General features: G+C 44.8%; 1 protein-coding gene across 4 annotated transcripts in view; it reads right to left on the reverse strand.

Moving 5' to 3' along the window:
* LOC146812806 (alpha-2-macroglobulin-like protein 1) overlaps positions 1 to 19,404 on the reverse strand; it is a 468,691-nt gene that overhangs the window by 256,062 nt on the left and 193,225 nt on the right. For all 4 annotated transcript variants that reach the window (XM_085619916.1, XM_085619915.1, XM_085619914.1 and 1 more), the window contains exons 11-14: positions 15,923 to 16,078; positions 14,435 to 14,665; positions 13,565 to 13,646; positions 25 to 170 (exon numbers count right to left, since the gene is read on the reverse strand). In XM_085619916.1, coding sequence (XP_085476042.1) covers positions 25 to 170; positions 13,565 to 13,646; positions 14,435 to 14,665; positions 15,923 to 16,078 — 615 coding nt within the window. The remainder of the gene's footprint in view (positions 1 to 24; positions 171 to 13,564; positions 13,647 to 14,434; positions 14,666 to 15,922; positions 16,079 to 19,404) is intronic.

The following is a 19,404-nucleotide window of genomic DNA, read 5'->3' on the forward strand; positions in this document are numbered from 1 at the left end:
AAGTAGGGTCCCTTCCCTCCTTACCTTGTTCCTGAAGCACCTCGACACATCTATCACAGCACTGTCAGCTGTGATCCCTTTGTTGGGAAAAAGGGCAAAGACCAGCAGCCGGACAAAAGGAGCATACAAGCGGTTGAATTGCACATTGATGGAGAAAGAGCCTTGAAGCGCTGGAGAATAAAAATTAGATGGACGTTGAGTTGAAAATGTGGCAAACATGCCTACTTCAGTCCAATCTTTAGATGATTCTAATAGCTCTCTACAACAAAAACGCAAACTAATTCCATCTCTAACCACAAAACCAGTTTCTAACCCAGGAAAATGACAACCCTAACGTTATCTTGACTCCAAAGATATCTAAAGATCTTGAGCTCTAAACTCTTCATTTTTAATGCAGGTAGGTCTCAATGCTCCCTATCTTCAATTCCTCATAGCCTCATAAATTCATGTCTCATACTCTTGATCTCTAATACTCTTTAGGACACCTCAGCATTATCTGTCTCTAATCTTAGCATCATCTACACTTTCTCACCATTGCAAGGATCACTCAACACACTAATGGGTCCTTAGTGATCAGATAACTTTACATTCTCCCTGCTTGGTATCCTGTTATTCTGGCTTTACTCTCTCCTTTCCTACAGGAGCCCGCAGAAGCTCCACCTTTTTAGTATGCTGACTACCATTTTAGCAGTCTCCCCTTCCTTGAAGTGGTGGCTTTCCTATAGTTTCTTCCTTTTCTGGATGTTTTTTAAACAAATTCTTCCCCCCTCAGAATATGTCTCTGAAGACAGACTTGAAACAATATATTCAATGTGGTAGTTTCTTCTCAGTGGATAATCCACTTGTATTGTTTGGGTAATCTTCATCTAGGTATCTCCTGTCCTTTTTGGTAAGGGAATCTTGCAGAGGGAACAAAGGCAGAGACTCCTGTCCATGTTCAAAATAGATCCAGGACTGCTGGAAACTCTCAACTTCGTGACAGGGCCTCCTTCACTTATTTAGGTATAAGGGATTTGGCACCCGACATGGGATCTGTTTCACCAGCGTCTTTTGGAACTTGTATGAGGTTAAATCCCTTGGTGCACACAACTGTTGGAAAAACACACAATCAAAGGACTCAAGTATCTAAGGAGCTGGATGATCATTACAAGTGGTATAAGATCATAGCAGCACTCTGGAGGAGTGTTCATGCTGCTGAGTACCAACGAAAATGTTTAGTTCACCCTGGGGTAGATGAGGCTACTGAGACTCAATCTGCTAGCCTGCCTCTTCGGTCTCACACTCATCCCTTCCTTCAGAGCTTCAGCCTTCTCTCTAAGGGTCTCTGTACCAGTGTAATACACTGGGTCCAATGTGGATGCGTTGAAAAACTCAAAATCTCCCAAAGCTCTTGCTAGGTGCCATTCGTTGTGTAAGGCCCTTATTTGGGATGTCCTCTTGCTGTGACTCACAGTAAGCAGAAGAAGAAAAGGCACAGTTTTTATTTATCAGTACTGGCACATACTGTACCCTTGTCTTTTGTTCTGTAAGTTTAATCTAACCTATAAATGGCTATCGTTAAACCTCTTCAGTCAACTGTAGGTGATTTAGACAGAGTTGGAGGCTTCCCCTTTCTTTGTAATTCAACCGGAGAGGTTTATTTAATCGCCTCGAGGATTATTTCATACTACTATTTTTTCACCACATGATTCAGGTTCAGCTGAGTTCTCTTTCATACCTCCTTCACCTATTCTTCCTCCTTAGTCTTTCTTTCCAGGTCCTCTTCATTGACTTTCCTGGCATGTAATGTTTAAAGTGCACAACAATACCTTAATTGCTAGTGGTGGTTTTGTTCAAAGAAACTTGTCCTAAATAATTATTCTACCATTTGACTAAAGCCATTGAGTAGAACATACCTCTGTGGCACTGAAAATTACTAATTCAATACTAAAATCAAGCCTGTCTGAATCTTCTCTCACTGTTGAAGGGGAATAACTCCAGCATAGGATACATACTCAGCGGCCGGTCACATGCTGCCAGGCAACCAGGCAACCTCCCTTCAATACTCTGTTAATATTCCATTTTCACAGCTACATCAAGAGACTCAGGAGATTATGTGCACTATCACAGAATCCAAATCTTGAGAAGAGCCTGATTTTATATTACAGGTACTTTCTGTTCTTGAAACTACAAAGTGATTAAGATCAATGAAGGACAAGTAGCATGAGCATCAGTTCCTTCTGGTTACCATGCTTCACTGAGTAATAATATTGCAAATTCTAAATGTGTTGTGATTGAGGCTAAGCATTGCAAGTACACATTTCTTCCACTGAGTCTCAATTCTTCTCTAGGGGAATCTACAAAGATGATCTGTGTATTGACATCTCATGTGCACCTACAATAAATTCAATTTCATCCTTAATTCAATGACTGGCTAATTAGAGTTCAGTCTACAGAGGCTGTTGCCAAAAATCTTCAAATAGTGTGCAACACCCAGTATTATTTGGGTTCTCCATCAATGTCTAAAAATGGCAGTTAGCTCCTTGGCAGAAACTTTAAGCCATTGGAGCGCTATGCTTCCATATGAGAATGGACTTTCCTATTCTTGCCAGGATAGAACTATATTTTTTATTTTTTGTGAAAGGCTCAGGTTGTAGTTCTAGAGACAGCTAGGAGTTATGGCTTCTTGCAATCTCACGGTTGGCCTTGATCATTAAAATAGCATTAAAAAAAGAATCTGTCCAAACACTGAATCACTTTCATAAATCACAATCGAAGACAATCATCATTTTAAAAGATAATGCAAAATGATATGGTGTTGGCTTCTTATGAGAAATCTTCAGAGAGGTCAATCTTTTTTTCGCTACTGAGAACTCAGTTAACTGTGACAACTGACCATTCCAAGCACACCCGGCAAAAGCTCCTCCTGTCGGGTGGATAGTTGAATGCATATTTAGCGCTCACAAACTTAGAGGAGTGCAATCTCCTGTAAGGTTTCCTGCTTATTCCACCAGATTGAAGGAAGAAGCTGAGTTTTTTCCTAAACTATTGCTGACATCTGCAAAGCAGCCACTTGGGCATCACAGCCATCAGTCAAAGGACGCACCTTCTCCACAACCTGTTTGCTTTGGGTCTGAACTAAAATATACTCTCTTGTTCTCTCAGCATTTTCAGTCTTGTAACATCTGGTTGGCATCATACACGATAAGGCGAGAGGCCCAGAATGAGTGAGTAAAACTAATTACAATCATGGGGAATCCAGAATTCTTAGTTCTTAGCTCTGGTTCTCCCACCTTCACAATAAATCCCCAACTACTCCTTGATGAAGTATGTGCCATGCTGCAATCCAAGCTGGCAGACAAAGCATGTGGGAACTGGGTGGGACACTGGTGGCATGCAGCTGGCTGATCAGTGTGTAAGGAATGGACTGCTTGCACTCAATATCTCAAATGAAAATTTAAAGTGGCAGCTATCATTTAGGACTTCTTTTTGGTCCTGACTGTGGTGCAAACTTTTCAAAAACAGCTGGAAGCAGAATAAGCAGTGCTCCGGCCCATTTGGGTATCTCGCAATTATCTACTGGAACCCACTCTGGTCAGATGGAACTTTTTACTTGCCTGATAGCATGGAGGGAAAATTACCGTTATCACAATTATAGTCTGCAATTTGCCATAATCAAGGACTCGAGACTTAATCTCTTGGCTCTCTGGTTTTTATTATCAACATAAAGATTTGGAGATACAAAGTCCTCAACACGAGGCACAACAAGTACATAGGCACTAAAACAAATGCTACTCTACGAAGAATCCGCATACGGCTAAAAATAACTAAAAGTACAATCTCTAAAAGCATGAGGTAGAACACTACCAAGCAAATGTCGATACTAGGGACACTGAACCATACCATCTCTGTCCCTACTCTGTACTAGGTGACATCCCTACATAGCAATCCCTTGAGACCCTCATCAGAATAAAAGGTGTCAGAGTGAAACTTCATAAGAAGACTTCACTTAGAGAGCTTGGTCTAAGTTGCCCCCTCTATCTCTTCGCCTAGCCTTCCTCTGCTTGGGCTGCCCCGCTCTGCTCTGCCTCCACCCTCGGGGCGCTGTCCCTAATACAGTACCCCAAGTCTCCGAACACGCCCTTTGCGCCTCCTCTCCTTCCGGGGTCGTCTTTCAGTACTTTTCCACAGAGCGCTGTCCAGTTCCATCGTCCATCGCTTGGCCTTGAGTCCCAGACGCCATCCGCACTAGGAGTTACGATTGGCACATTCCAATACACTCCCATGTCTGGCTTTCTCTACATAATTCAAATTACGAACAAAGAGCTTCTCTACTAACGAGCAACTGTCCTTGCACCTGGGGTGAGCTCATGCAAAGCAGACATTCTTCACATCTTTTAAGTTGCAATTTACTACAGCCTAAAACCTCTACTGGAATAAATCCCTTTTGGCCTATTGCCCTTGACTAACATAAGAAAATACCAGGCCTTTCGCCTCAACGATATATGCGAATTCTGGCCACTACTTCGGTTACACAAGCAGGTTTCAATCACAGTATTGACATTTACGTCTTTCTTTCATGTGTGGTCAACCTAAACAACCTACAGACACGAAGTCTGGGGTACACATTTCTAACACCACATTGCATTTCCCGTAGCTAAACACTATACATTTCTCTAATACGTTTACCATGTGCTTGTACATAGCTAGCACTTCTACTAAAATCGATATAGGTTATACAGTTGTAATACATTGCACACGAAATCCCTGAGTACACATTTGGTTATATACGGGTGCCGACTAACAGTGAATATAACGCACCCCTACAATTCTCAAACTTTTAAACGCTACATCAGTTCCCCCCTTTGATGACATCCGTCATCACACCATTACATTTCCTTCTTCAGAACTGATTTAAACCGTGCTAGTCATAACATTTCCATGTCGGACTCCCTCCAGTTTCTTAAGACTCTCATATTGCTGCTCCTGGAGCTTTGCCAACCTCCTCTCGTTTGCCTTTAGAGCTCTTTCAACCTTGCCTCCTTGATACCACTTCCATGCCTTCACACATCCCCACAAACAGATCACACAAACCACGGCAATAATAATTGGTTTCAACACTGAACCCAGAAATCCCCTTCCCAGATTCGCAAACCAAGTTCCCACTCTTCCAAATCCTAATCCAATCTTCTCCCACACATTCACCTCCGTCAGATCCGTAATCTCCTTGTGAATAGTCGTTATGTTGTCTATGTACTTCCCTATCTCCTTCGAGTTGTCTGGAATATACGTGCAGCATTCCTGAACTTTCAATAATTTGCAGACTCCGCCTTCTTTTGCTAACAACACATCTAAAGCAAGGCGATTCTGCAAAACCATATTCCGGATCGACAACATCTCTCCAGCCACCAATATCAAAGATCTCGCCGTGTTCATAGACAACTCATCAACTACAGTCGCCAACCTTCGGATCTTCACATCATTCAACACCACACCCATACTAGGTATCATTGCTCCGTATATGTCCCCAATCACTGCACCGGCATTTGTAGCCCTACGTTTCCTGGGCGGTCGCTTCGTCTCTAACAACTCCAAGTCCCTTGTGTGATAAATCTTCGGGAATATGATAGCCAAATAGCATACTCCATACCAATTGTCGGGTAGTCTGACATAAGCATTCGTCCCACAAACATAATACACTGTCGGGATTACCTCTACTGGACCTTGCATAAAATTCTTAGCATAAGCTTCCACTGTAAAAGTCTGAGAACAAATGCTATGTCCTACTGCGACCTTCTCCGTCTTGGATTGAGGCCGTGCAATACACAAATTCCCTCTCTGTGCCTCATCCAATGCTATTGGTCCATAACTTCCCTTAGATCTGTGAGCTCTCTCCTCGTCCGTCCAATCTACTGGGCTATCTCCGGTGTGTCGTGTCTCAGTCAACTTTCTATACCTGTCCTCTACTTGGTCTATGAATTTCTTCTCTATCTCTGATAATGCACATGTCAGGTTATTCCTGTGAGCATGCGCCGTATCCAGTTTCACAGTCGGTCTAAAATATTTCAGGAGCCTGTCCTCTTTCTTATCCAGATCATATCTATTCAAATGCTTGATTGCTGGCACCTCGGGAAGTACCGTGTCAAAATTTGAGAAGAAATACTCGAACTGTCTCCTGTCATAAAATAAACTGAGCCATATGCTACAAGAAATCCCATAAGTCAATGGGAGATGATGATACTTGATACCCTCATCCACTGAAGCAGGCAACTGCATGCACACATAACAATCCTTCACATCCATCGCATCAACATACTCATACAGCAACCTTGCATACGCGTTAAGCTTAAAATCACCCTTTGACAAATCCATGTGAAGTCTGCGAACATCTCTCAACTCCGATGATTCCTGTTCGCTAATACTAACACCACTCTGCCCTGGGGTAATAGGTGTGGGTGCTCCCTGAACCTTCCCCTCTTGCCTGTGAGCCACCATGTAGGAACTGATCACTACCGCAAATATGGTGACTACTACAACTCCTATCAATGTGCCTATTATCAGTTTAGCCCTACGATGTGGGCTTACAGGATCTGCCATCTTCGGAATATGCTCAATGTCCAATGCAGTCTCTGAAAGGATAAGTCTCTTTCTCATTAATGTCTCTTTCGTGAACTTAGGCAACCCTCCCTAACTTTCTTCGTTCTACAACGGAAAAAATCCCTAATTTTGTTCTTCTTCCGCTCGGCTCTAGGTAATCTTCTTCTTAGCTTGCAACCTTTCTCAAATCAATCTAACATAAGCGCCGGTCCCAACAGCTCCAGGACTCCCTGCAATATTTCGAGCTTAAGAATAATCAGTTCTTGTGGATCTGGCAATGCTGTGAACGTCGGGAACTCTAAATTGTCCAAGATCATACCTCGAATGGTACTCAGGAATGGCGGACTTGGGATATGAATCGTCAGAATCCCTTCGATCTCCAATCCCGGAACTTTCAGCAACACTTCCACCCTCTGGAGCGGGACACTGTTGACCAATGTCATCGACCTCAATCTTCCCGTGCTCGGTAACCCTGGCATCAGTCACTTGGTATGCCCACTCCGGGGAAGCGTACTTCCGACTTGGCACTCGAGTTCTCTTGGACCTTCTCACACCACCTTGAGGATTTTCCTCGTCTCCCGATTCTTCTTCTGGTTCTTCCGAAACTGGTGCAAGGTCGGTGTCTGGGGCCAACCTCAGGTTTACCCGGTTCTGCTTTGCGGGCCAAACCCTTTCCGCTTCGGTGGCACCTCCGGTCTTCTCCCCGATACCCTGTGCACTGACTTCCTCTTCTTCGCCCGAACTCGATTCAGTACTACCCACTGCACCTCTTGCTCTTTCGCCGGTTTCTGGGTCAGTACTCCTTTCACGTTCTTCCCCAACTCGATTCAGTGCACCATCAGCCGCTTCAGCAACCCTTACAGCTTGACTGGCCCTCTCTGGCGATTCTGTCGGCTCACTGGGATCTTGGTTCTCGAGAGGGGCTGTATCTTCCAAGGGTGCTGGAACTCTGCGGGTATGAGAAGCATGCACCCAGTTCGGTAACCCTCCGCACTTGACAGCAGTGTTCGTAACAAGGATTACTTGGAAAGGGCCACGCCACCTAGCATCCAAACAACTCTTCCTCACGTGCTTTCGGACTAGGACCCAATCGCCTGGGTCCAAGTCGTGGCACCTGTCACTCGCAGCTGGAACCGTTGCTGTCTGCACCTGCTGAGACACAGAACGGACCACGTCAGCAAGGCCTTTACAATAGTCCAGGATCATATCATCAGTGATATTTATCAGAGCAGTGGCAGGTATTGCAGGCAAACGCATCGCTCTTCCCATGAGGATTTCATGGGGTGACAACCCAGTTCTTCTATCAGGCACACTTCGAAGGCTCATAAGGACCAAAGGTAATGCGTCAGGCCATTTCAGAGACGTAGACGAACATACTTTCGCCATCCGAGCCTTCAGAGTTCCATTCACCTGTTCCACTATCCCTGAAGCCTCTCCTCTCCGCTTAGATCCCACACATCGGTCGCAACTGACTCCCTCAAGTCCTGTGGAAGCTCCTCCACTGTCAGAGCCGGGTACACTTCCACGCACCCCTGCTGATTTGCAACCTTAAAGGTCGCGTCGTCATCTCTTGTCTGTACCTCTACTCCCCTCGGGGTACAGTAAATTGTGCAATTGAGCTTACACAATAAATCTCTTCCCAACAGACAAACAGGACTAGAATCGCACACCACGAACTGATGTCGATCCCTAAAGTTTCCTATCCTGATGGGAATCGGTTCCGTCAAGGGGCTAACTAGTCTCTTGTTCGCCACTCCAACCACTTGTATACTTTCTCCCGAGAGGGCTACCCCCGGAACTACTGCTGATCTTATGGTTGACCTGGTAGCCCCCGTATCTACCAAAAAGGTAGTAGGGCGTCCATCGAGTTCGGCTTCCACAAAGGGTCCCTTCTGATCTACCTCTAGTATGGCCCTGAGCAGGCAATCATCGTCCTGACCCAAACTTAACTGCGCCAGCAAATCCGCATCCCTCTCCTCTTCCACTTCGAACATGGGCATCTGCAAATAAGTCCGAGCTCCCTGCTGTATGTTCTGCATCCTGGGTGGCTGGGGAACCTGCACCTGCGAGACGCCTGTCCCCCCTTGCATCGTTCTCGGTACAGTCACCGTCTGTACCTGTTCCGCCCCAGGGACCTGACCCATTCCTCCCTCCATCTGCGGCTGATTATAGGGGTTCAAGGGACACTCGCGCCTCCAGTGTCCCACCTGGTGACACTGGTGACAAGCAGTCGTCTTCTTCAAGATCGCTACATCTATTCCTGTCCTAGGGTCTACGGGTCTCGGCCTTCCCTGACCCTGCATATTCTGATTCCCTGTCTGATAATTTCCCTGTCTTCGCCCCACTGGACCCCCATTCGGCGGTCCCTGAGCCGCTTGCATCTGAATGAGCAATAAGTTATCCTTCATCTTCTTGTGCTTTGACTCAATCTCATCCGTGCAGTACCTAGCATACCGCAAGATCTCATCTACAGGCTTATTCTGCCAACAGATCAAATGCTGCTGTATCATGAGACTGACTTCGGGTTTCAAACCCAGCACAAACTTAGACACAAACTGTCCCATGTCCTTCGTTTCCAGCTCATCTAAACCACTGTACTGCTTAAAAGCCTTCAAAAGTCTCTCATAAAATTCATGTACTGTCTCCTTTGGCTCCTGCACTGTCCTGTCTATCTTCACCCAATCGATGTCCTGGGGTGAAACCTTCGATTTCAACCACGTAATTACCTTATCGTACAGCCTCATTACCACGGGCGACGGACCATTCGTAACTATGTTCCTATCAGGCTCATAGTCCGGCCAATCAACAGCAATTTTACATGCGTTCCACAGATCTCCCGGAACTACGATATCGAATAAGGTGTTCAGATCTATCCACAACACCTTCGAAATCTTAACGAAACGCTCAACTTGCTTGTACCACTCTGCAGGCTTCTCCCTGAGCCTGGGAAAATCATTCGTAAATGATGCCAAATCCCCCCTGCTCCATGGTACATGCACATATCCTCCATTCGCCACCTCTCTCAAAGGAAGGATCTTTACCTCCTGCAAATCTCCTTCAGAGCTCCCTCCTTTCGCTCCCCTAGAATTCCTTTTCCTAGCCCATTTCTCTTGCCATTTGTCGAGCATCAGCCATATTCTCATAGCTACAATCAATTCCTTGGTATGTGACCTTAGACCAACAACCCTTTTCTCTTCCAATTCCCGCTCGGTACAATGCATCCTATGGCTCCCTTGCAATGCTCTAGTCTTGGATAGATCCACCCCATATTCTCTAGCCAAACCCGCCAGTTTCTCATGTGCCACTCGTGCTTTACGAGTCACATCCTTTGCCACAAAAAGCAATTCATCGGGAGTATAGGTCAATACTCTCTCCAGAGGTAGATTCCCATATATTATTTCATCCGCCTCTGCTTTAAGTCTGACTACATCTATCATTCCTGCCTTCAAGGCTCCTTTCAACACCTGACAACTTGCTCCACGTCCCTCATCATACTCGCATTCCGATTCCTGCTCTCTCCTTTCCTCTGGTAGTTCTATGGGAGCAGAGTGGCTCGTAAAGGCAACTGGGGTTGTCCCCGCTCGGCCCATATTCCAGCTCATTTGCTTCTTTGGCGGTACCCATGATCCTAAATCTGGTCTCGACTCCATCAGAGTCCTCGGCCTCACCGGTCTCTCGTCCTCTTCGCCCCTAGATGTGTCCGACACCGCTGCTAATGGTGTACTCCATTGTACTGGGCTTGGAGGTCGGGCCGTTGCCCCTTCCAACTCACTTTCCCCACTTTCTCGCCTAGTTCTCTCTGCCTCTCGTTCGGACCTCTCTCTCGCCTCTGATTCCGGGCTGTATATAGACACAATCGGTCCAATGGTGACCGGTACCCTCAATGCATCCGGTAACCTCATCTCTCCTTCAATCCTTCGGCTGGTCTCCGACTGACCCTGTGAACTCGCTGTTTCAAACGAAACCAACCCTTCCACTCGGGTCTCAGGCTGGATTGTTACCCTTCTAGTTTCCTCTCTCTCGCTCCACCTATCATCTGCCTCATCCGGGTTATAAGGGGGTGGTCTCTCGTCTAGCAATCTTTGCAATACATCATCATCAGAATCACTATCCTCTTTCTGTGCTTTCCCATTCCTTATCCCCGTCTCCTCCATTATCGCGGGATACAGTTTCGCTTCCTCGATTGTCTGCACTCTCCATCTTTTCTCCGCTGCGTCCCATTTGGCATCCTGAAACGCCCTAATCGACTTCCTCATCCTCTCCTGACTTCTTCCCTTTTCCTTATCATGCGCTGCTCTAATCCACGCATGTAATGCTTCAAACTGTGCTGGCCTTGGCAAGGGCCTTAAGGACCCCATCACCGTCTTCAGTTGATACAGCACCGCTAATCTAAATGAGCCATACCTCGGGAAAGCTAATTCCCCTTCACCTTGTGTAACCTTGTGCCAATTCTCAATCCAAACTATAGTATGTAACCCCACATTCTGTGCCATGTAATGTGCTGGTGTATCCTCGGGAGGAGCTTCTTCTCCCCCACGAACAACCACATGCTTATCGCCTCTACACAGTTCTCGCAAAACCCTAAGACACTTCATGATGAGCAAATTTGATCCCGCGCTCTATTTACTTGTCGTTCTCAAATCCTCCTATAACAGCGCGACTCACAGCAACCGGCCTATCACAGCGCGACACTCTCTGACGTCACCTTCCTTCGTTCGCAGCAGTTCCCTTCTCCAAACTCGTTTCACGCTTACTCACGTCCCATTCATACACTGAAATAACCAATTAAGTTATTTCTCTGGCTGTCCGTCCACAGCCTCTGACTGTCCGTCCACAGTCTCTCGACCTTGTTGACCTCGATTGGCGCCCGTCTGCCCCCGTCCGGCCAGACAAAACGCCTCTGATAGGTTACTAACACTCCGATCTGCTCACCACAACCCACGACCAGCGTTAAGTTGCCATACACACACGCATTCGCTCCCCCTATCTCGGTCCAGGTGATCGATGGTACCTCACGATCTCCTTTGGGTGGTCAACAAAATCTATCTCAGGTGTCTTCTACACCACAATTCCCGGGCTGCGCGCGCTCACAGCCTGATCTCACAATCACACGACATACACAACAACTCCGCAAGACATCACACAACAAATCAACACCGCAATCTACAACCACTCATTATGTTCATACTCACTCCTGGAACTGCTGCTTTCTGCCGCGCTGCTACTCGCCGTCGATGCTCATCTGCCGCCGTCTGCTGCTCGCCATCTGATGATTCAGCATCACTTATCGTCTCTTGGGCCTCAAGGGTCACTTATCCTTATCTAATCTTCCCTCGCTATCAGTAAGAAACCATCCTCGTTTGCTACCAACTGCTCCGGCCCATTTGGGTATCTCGCAATTATCTACTGGAACCCACTCTGGTCAGATGGAACTTTTTACTTGCCTGATAGCATGGAGGGAAAATTACCGTTATCACAATTATAGTCTGCAATTTGCCATAATCAAGGACTCGAGACTTAATCTCTTGGCTCTCTGGTTTTTATTATCAACATAAAGATTTGGAGATACAAAGTCCTCAACACGAGGCACAACAAGTACATAGGCACTAAAACAAATGCTACTCTACGAAGAATCCGCATACGGCTAAAAATAACTAAAAGTACAATCTCTAAAAGCATGAGGTAGAACACTACCAAGCAAATGTCGATACTAGGGACACTGAACCATACCATCTCTGTCCCTACTCTGTACTAGGTGACATCCCTACATAGCAATCCCTTGAGACCCTCATCAGAATAAAAGGTGTCAGAGTGAAACTTCATAAGAAGACTTCACTTAGAGAGCTTGGTCTAAGTTGCCCCCTCTATCTCTTCGCCTAGCCTTCCTCTGCTTGGGCTGCCCCGCTCTGCTCTGCCTCCACCCTCGGGGCGCTGTCCCTAATACAGTACCCCAAGTCTCCGAACACGCCCTTTGCGCCTCCTCTCCTTCCGGGGTCGTCTTTCAGTACTTTTCCACAGAGCGCTGTCCAGTTCCATCGTCCATCGCTTGGCCTTGAGTCCCAGACGCCATCCGCACTAGGAGTTACGATTGGCACATTCCAATACACTCCCATGTCTGGCTTTCTCTACATAATTCAAATTACGAACAAAGAGCTTCTCTACTAACGAGCAACTGTCCTTGCACCTGGGGTGAGCTCATGCAAAGCAGACATTCTTCACATCTTTTAAGTTGCAATTTACTACAGCCTAAAACCTCTACTGGAATAAATCCCTTTTGGCCTATTGCCCTTGACTAACATAAGAAAATACCAGGCCTTTCGCCTCAACGATATATGCGAATTCTGGCCACTACTTCGGTTACACAAGCAGGTTTCAATCACAGTATTGACATTTACGTCTTTCTTTCATGTGTGGTCAACCTAAACAACCTACAGACACGAAGTCTGGGGTACACATTTCTAACACCACATTGCATTTCCCGTAGCTAAACACTATACATTTCTCTAATACGTTTACCATGTGCTTGTACATAGCTAGCACTTCTACTAAAATCGATATAGGTTATACAGTTGTAATACATTGCACACGAAATCCCTGAGTACACATTTGGTTATATACGGGTGCCGACTAACAGTGAATATAACGCACCCCTACAATTCTCAAACTTTTAAACGCTACATCAGCAGCAAGTAAGGAGCCCCAGAATCACCATAAATAAAAATGTGTCTGTTCTCATCACTTTTTCTCTCCTATTATCTTTCTTGTCTTTTATTATCTCCTGTCATCTCTTTCCTTCACAAATTCAGAGTCTCTCTCTCTCTCTCTCTCTCTCTCTGCTTTTTGGTCAATCTCTCCCTCACCCACTTTCTCTCCCATAGACTGTGTCCCTTTCTCACTTTGTCTCTCACACACACAGACTTTCTCTCCCTCTCTCTTTCGCTCTGTTTCTATCAGTGTCTCCACTCTCCCATTCCCAGAATATACTTACGTTCCTTTTTCCCATTACAGTCTTCTGTGTTGAGGGACTGGGATTTCATGCCGTCCAAAAGTACCCCCTTTCTCCCTGTGACCTAAAGCAGAAGAGCAGCAAAGTACAGTCATAGGTGAGCCATCTATGTCACATTTGCAGGTCCTTGTCACAAGTCCAGGTTCCTTTAAAGACAACATGACCTCATATGAAATGAATATGATAATAATAATGTTTTGTTTATTACTTTATTGAGTGTATTTCTATAGCACAGATCTGACTCTAGAGGAGAGAAGATCACTTTACATTAAGAGTATGTGACCCGCGTACATGGTTAATGGGGAGGCAGAAGAGAAAGTACGTGGCAGGAAGAAGGCGAGGAGAACTGTTTTCAGCACTTTCCTGTAGTGCATTGGTGAAAGTGAATTAGAATTAAAACAATTGTATTGCTAATCCATCAATCTTCAATGCACCTAAAACATACAAAAATAGAATTTAATGACTCATCTCACAAGACCTCCAACATTGGAGAACATCCTAAAAGTCTTGTGGATTTGTGCCTCAAGAATGTAGGTACGTTTTTTGAGTTGGTTTCATGAACACACAGTTCAGGGTGGAGAGTCAGGGACCTGCAGTGCAGTGCAGACCGAGGGAATATTATCCCCGAGATGCAGTGTGGTAAATGAATGCCCTCAGGAGGCAGGCTGGTAGCATACAAGGGTGCATTATTGTGTGACAGTTTCCCCTGATTGCAGTTCAGTTTGGTGAGCTACTGTCCCCAAGGATCAGTGAAATGTGGAGGGGAGACCCTTAAAAATGCTGTTGCCTGCCAAATGTCTGCCTTAACCAATGACATACCCTCTCAGGATACTTCTTTCTGGTAGAACTTACGTAAAAATAGAAGTTTATGCGTGTGGCACCAGGTCTCAGGTCCTTAGCATCCAGCTTGTAGTTCACCTGGATCTCCTTGGTCTGACTGCAGGACACAGTATCCTCCAGGGGGTGGATTTTCATCCAGCTCCTGACACTGGAGAAGAGGGGCACTACGTAGAGGTGGGCATCCTTGTAGTACAAACGGATGGCCCCTGGATCGTGGCCAGGAGGATCATGTCGAATTAATGCCTGTCAAGAAAGGAAAGAAACATAGAGTGAAAAAGGGAAGAGAGAATGAAGTGGGGCACTGTGGGATGATGACCCGAGGAGTCAGGAAAAGAGAAAAAGCTGAACTGGTATGAATGACTCCAAGAAGTTGTTTGATAGAAATGTAATTATCTATCTGAATCAGTACTTACCCACTGGCCCCTTTCACCCCTTTTCACCCACTGTGTAGGTACTTTTTCCCAGTGAGCCAGTGCTGTCTCCCTGTACCCTTTATGATGCTAAGGTCTATCTACTCTTTAGGTTCGATGGAAACTCTCCTCTCTGAGTAAGCCTTGACTCAGTGTCCACATGAAGGTAGACTTACTCTTCCATTTTTGCCAGAATCCACACAAACAAACAAAGGGCACAAATACATTTGTTTAAAGTATAGCAACACTTGAATGTCTCAGTTTAATAAATACAACTTAAATATTGATACATTACCTTCCTCATACATGTATACCTTCTATGTACCTATATATATCAATATATTTATTACTTAAAGCCTACTGTAAAATAAAACAACAACAAAAAACATTTGAGTCTCTCCAATGCACTACCCTATGTTTCACCCTATAACTCTCTCACTATATCCTCTACCTTCACTTTCTGACTCATCCCAAACCTCTATGATCTTCACAATAACCCTTTCTAGACTCTTGCTTCCTCTATCCCTCCTTGCATCATCTGAAACCTCATTTTACTATTAAGATCTCCCAAACAACCCTTCCTAAATTCTTCCATCATGCATCCCTCCTTAAACTCATCCAACACCTCATTTTACAACTTTGATCTCCCTAATCCCGTTCTAAAGACTCTTTCCTCCTCCATCTCTCCTTTACCCATTCCAAACCTCATCTTACTACTATGAACAGATTCACATGTCCACCATTCACATGAATTCATATTTCCCTATACTAATTCACCATTAATCCTTTTTGGCTTCCGGAGTAGCTTCGTCAGGGGCAGGAAGCGCTATATGAATACAAGGACAAGTACAAGTACAATTACAATCATAATCTTTGAGATGGAGCTCATCCATCGTTATTTTGTGAGGTTGAACTCCACCATTATTATGTTTTGTGCTGGAACTGCGATGTCTCTACACCCCCTTCAAATACCACAGAGAAAGACAGACTGCGAGATCAGCACCCCATTGGTCAGTTGGCTGCAAAGTCTTCGAGAAGCTTATACAAACCCCAGTATACTTTGATCATATATCTCGAACCATGGATATACCTGTAGATAGACTTCAGAGTTGCCCCAGCTGGAAGTGTCTAGGGAGAAGGAGATCAGCCCCTCATTGTCAGTGGTGTGACGTTGTGATACACCATTTCCTTGAAGTGTGACACCTTGGTTTGGCAGGGCGGCTCCACTGGCATCCACCACCTTTACCTACAGATAGACGAGGAGACACAGACACATGTCAATGGTGTGGTGTGACTACTGCTGCTGATATGAGTGTTAATAAGGATTAACAGGTTAATTATAAAAGTGAGTTTCTTCTGATATGTTCCTTTAATTTCTGTAGAACTCTCAAAAGCCTTCAATTATGGAGTGAAACGTAATACTGTAGTAAGCTATACTTAGGTGTGATTTACTCTTGAATTTCCAAGAGTACGTCAAATCCACTCACAGAAAATGATTTGTGAATTCTACTATATGAGCAAATAATCTCTCATTTGCTGTCAAAAAAAGGAAAAAAATGTATGCAGCTGAAAAAGATTCCCCCAGTTTTAGAGATGGTTTGCACATATTTTATATGCTAGTTTAACTTGCATTGAATAGCCAGCAAGAAAAAGCTTAGAGAGGGACACACTCAAGTACAAAATGTTCCTGAGCTAGCAGGGGGCACAGATTTAGAATGCTAAGCAGGGAATTACTTACAAAATGTTTGCTGAATTAACCGTTCCGTCTACCAATTGGTTGTGAAAACTAAGAGTGTGGAAAAGCTAGAAACTCAACGAATTAAGGATAGACAAATAATTGAGCACTCAGCAAATCTATGCTTACATAACGAAAAAACCAGGACATCCTAGACTTTTAGTTTCTTTGGAATATGAACAATAGGGAAAACATAATTTTTATATAAGTACCCTAGCTATGCTTGCTGACTTAAAGTTAAGTTTATTTATTGCCAAGTTAAAAGACACAAATTCGCATAGTGGGAAGAATAGAAAAACAAGTGTCACTCTCCGGGGCAGTGGTCCCTTTGTATCACCAAACTTCTAAACTTTGAACCCATGGTCATTCCACAACAACAAAATTCCAGCAAAGAGTAAGGCACACTCACAAAACCACAAGCCCACCTACACAAACACACACACACAACAGAAAGCATTCACCCTCAAATATATGCAGCACAAAATGCAACACATAACGCACACACATCTGCACACATCACAAACCATCTTCTCACCAACACATATACATCCACACTCCACCCAGATTGCGCCACACCTCCCGCTTAGTAACAAAACATTGAAAATAAATAACACAAGAGTTTTCAAACTAAACAAAACCCTTGAAATGAGCTGATCTGTGGCAAATCCTACCACTGAACTCTTTGCCACCCAGAACTCCCTACATGCAATGGTCGCTGCCCTCTCAATCTCCACTCATGCTTGACACCCCACTGGGATTCCAGCATTTTCAACATTCCAGCACAGGCAAAATACTGTGTGATGTTTTGAAGTTATAAATAAAGAAATGCACCTTTCCAGAAGTCTCACACGGACAAGTTATCCACACCGAACGTTAACAAATGTACACCCTTTCTTTCAATATACGTGTTCTTACATTTCTCCTAAAACTTTTTAAACCATTCTCTCATGTTCCTGCTATCCACAATAACCCTCCTCGAATTATGTTTGCTTTCCAGACACATTCTGGTCTTAGACTTCCTGCAACACCTTGAAGCGATCCTTGCCAGTGGTGCAATGCAGTGGTTGCCTCTGAGTTGCATATCATTTCCCATCTCAGATCCCTAGTAATGCCCTAAAATTACTTCCAACCTCAAACATTACCTTATTAACATGTTCAACTGTCCCATGATGCTCCTAGAATGAAACAAAGATAACCTGCGGAGCTCCATTTTGTTGTTCATCAAATACTCTATTTTGCTTGAGGTCTACAGATTTGCGGTAAACTACACTTTCAATCAATTGGAGTGATATCCCACCAACAAATACCTTTTGGGACCACAGCAATGTGACCCTATGTGTCACAGCACTTTAGCTAGGTTGCACTCTCTAAATCACATGCATTTGTAGTATCATATTATTTTTCCTGAGCCTGCAGTGATAGGGCACATCGACGGTTAGTTATTCATAGGTTATGCATGGAATCCATTGATTACCGGAGTTCAACTCTGTTTACCACCATGCATTGGACTATGCCAGGTTCACAAGTGCAGAGTATACTCTCCACTATGCATTTCACACCTGGCCACCAGTAATCAAGGTGGCCAGGGCAAAATCTCTGGTTGCTCCTTGCACCTAAATTCTGTTGATGTACAAGACATATAATTCTTCGTTATACACTGCCAACAATAAAGAACAAATGATATCATAACAAACGATACGATATAATACAATACGATAAGATACTGTACAATACACTACGGTTCGATACGATATGATATATGATATATTAGTGGCATGGTCCATCATCACACAGTAGGCATGAAGAAGGCATAAGCATGACTGAGTTTATGCCTTTCCCAAATTAGCAAAGTCGTGTGAGCGCAAGTTGTAGCTGGATCCCTGCAGAACATACCCAAATTACCAAAATAGTCCGCATGTAAAACGAAGACCAGCAGAGGTAGTGAAGCAACTCATTGCAATAATGAAGATAGTAGAAAATCCTTGGCAGGTAAGGTGCCCACAACATACTGGCTCCTCTTTCCCAGTCAAACATCCAAGACAAAACTCCCTTAAAGGTTAGATAATTTATTGCCTAAGAAAATGTCAAACACACCTTAAAGGTAAGCCTGAGTGGTGAACTCCGCTCTGCTCGGGGAGTTTGCAGAGTTTTCTGCAATCTGCATTACACGGAGCTCCTGGAGATATAAAAACTCCACTCCGTGGAGTGGAGATTTTTTCCTCACTCGCACTCATCAACGGTAAGTTGGTGAACACGAGCGAGGGAAATCACCCTCCCACCAAGATTTCTCAACACAGGTATTCGGATTTCTCAATGCTATTGGCCGCGTATGCTTGCGACCGCTTACGTTGAGAAACCGTACGTTCGCGTTGAGAAAGCTGCAGCTCGAGCAGAAAATCTACTCGAGCGGCAGAAAGGAAGCATAGCTCCCTTGCGCTTTGCATCATGCCGTTGACGATAATTTCACAGTGCTGACAAACACACTGCACTGAAAATTACCACAAATGGCAATTTTCTTATGCACTACGCCACTTGCGGAGCTCCACGTAGCGCAGTGGAGTTTATTTTTACACGGAACTGTAGCAACTCCACACAGGCTTACTTAAAGGGTGTAATCTAATTTCAAACTGAAGCCTGCCTACCTGCTGGTGCCCCGTTCATCGTCCTGCTTTGTTGGTCATCGCTGCTGCCACAGGGATCTCTCCAGCCGCGTCTCTCCCCCGCCATCGCCGCTATAGCAATCTGCGGCCGAGAGAGAGGGGGAGACTACAGTCCCCAGAGTTCCTTGCGGACTCGCAAGTTCTGACGCCACGTACGCGCCTGGAGGCGCACAAAAC

This window comes from Triturus cristatus, chromosome 7 (genome assembly GCF_964204655.1).
Source record: "Triturus cristatus chromosome 7, aTriCri1.1, whole genome shotgun sequence".
NCBI lineage: Eukaryota > Metazoa > Chordata > Amphibia > Caudata > Salamandridae > Triturus > Triturus cristatus.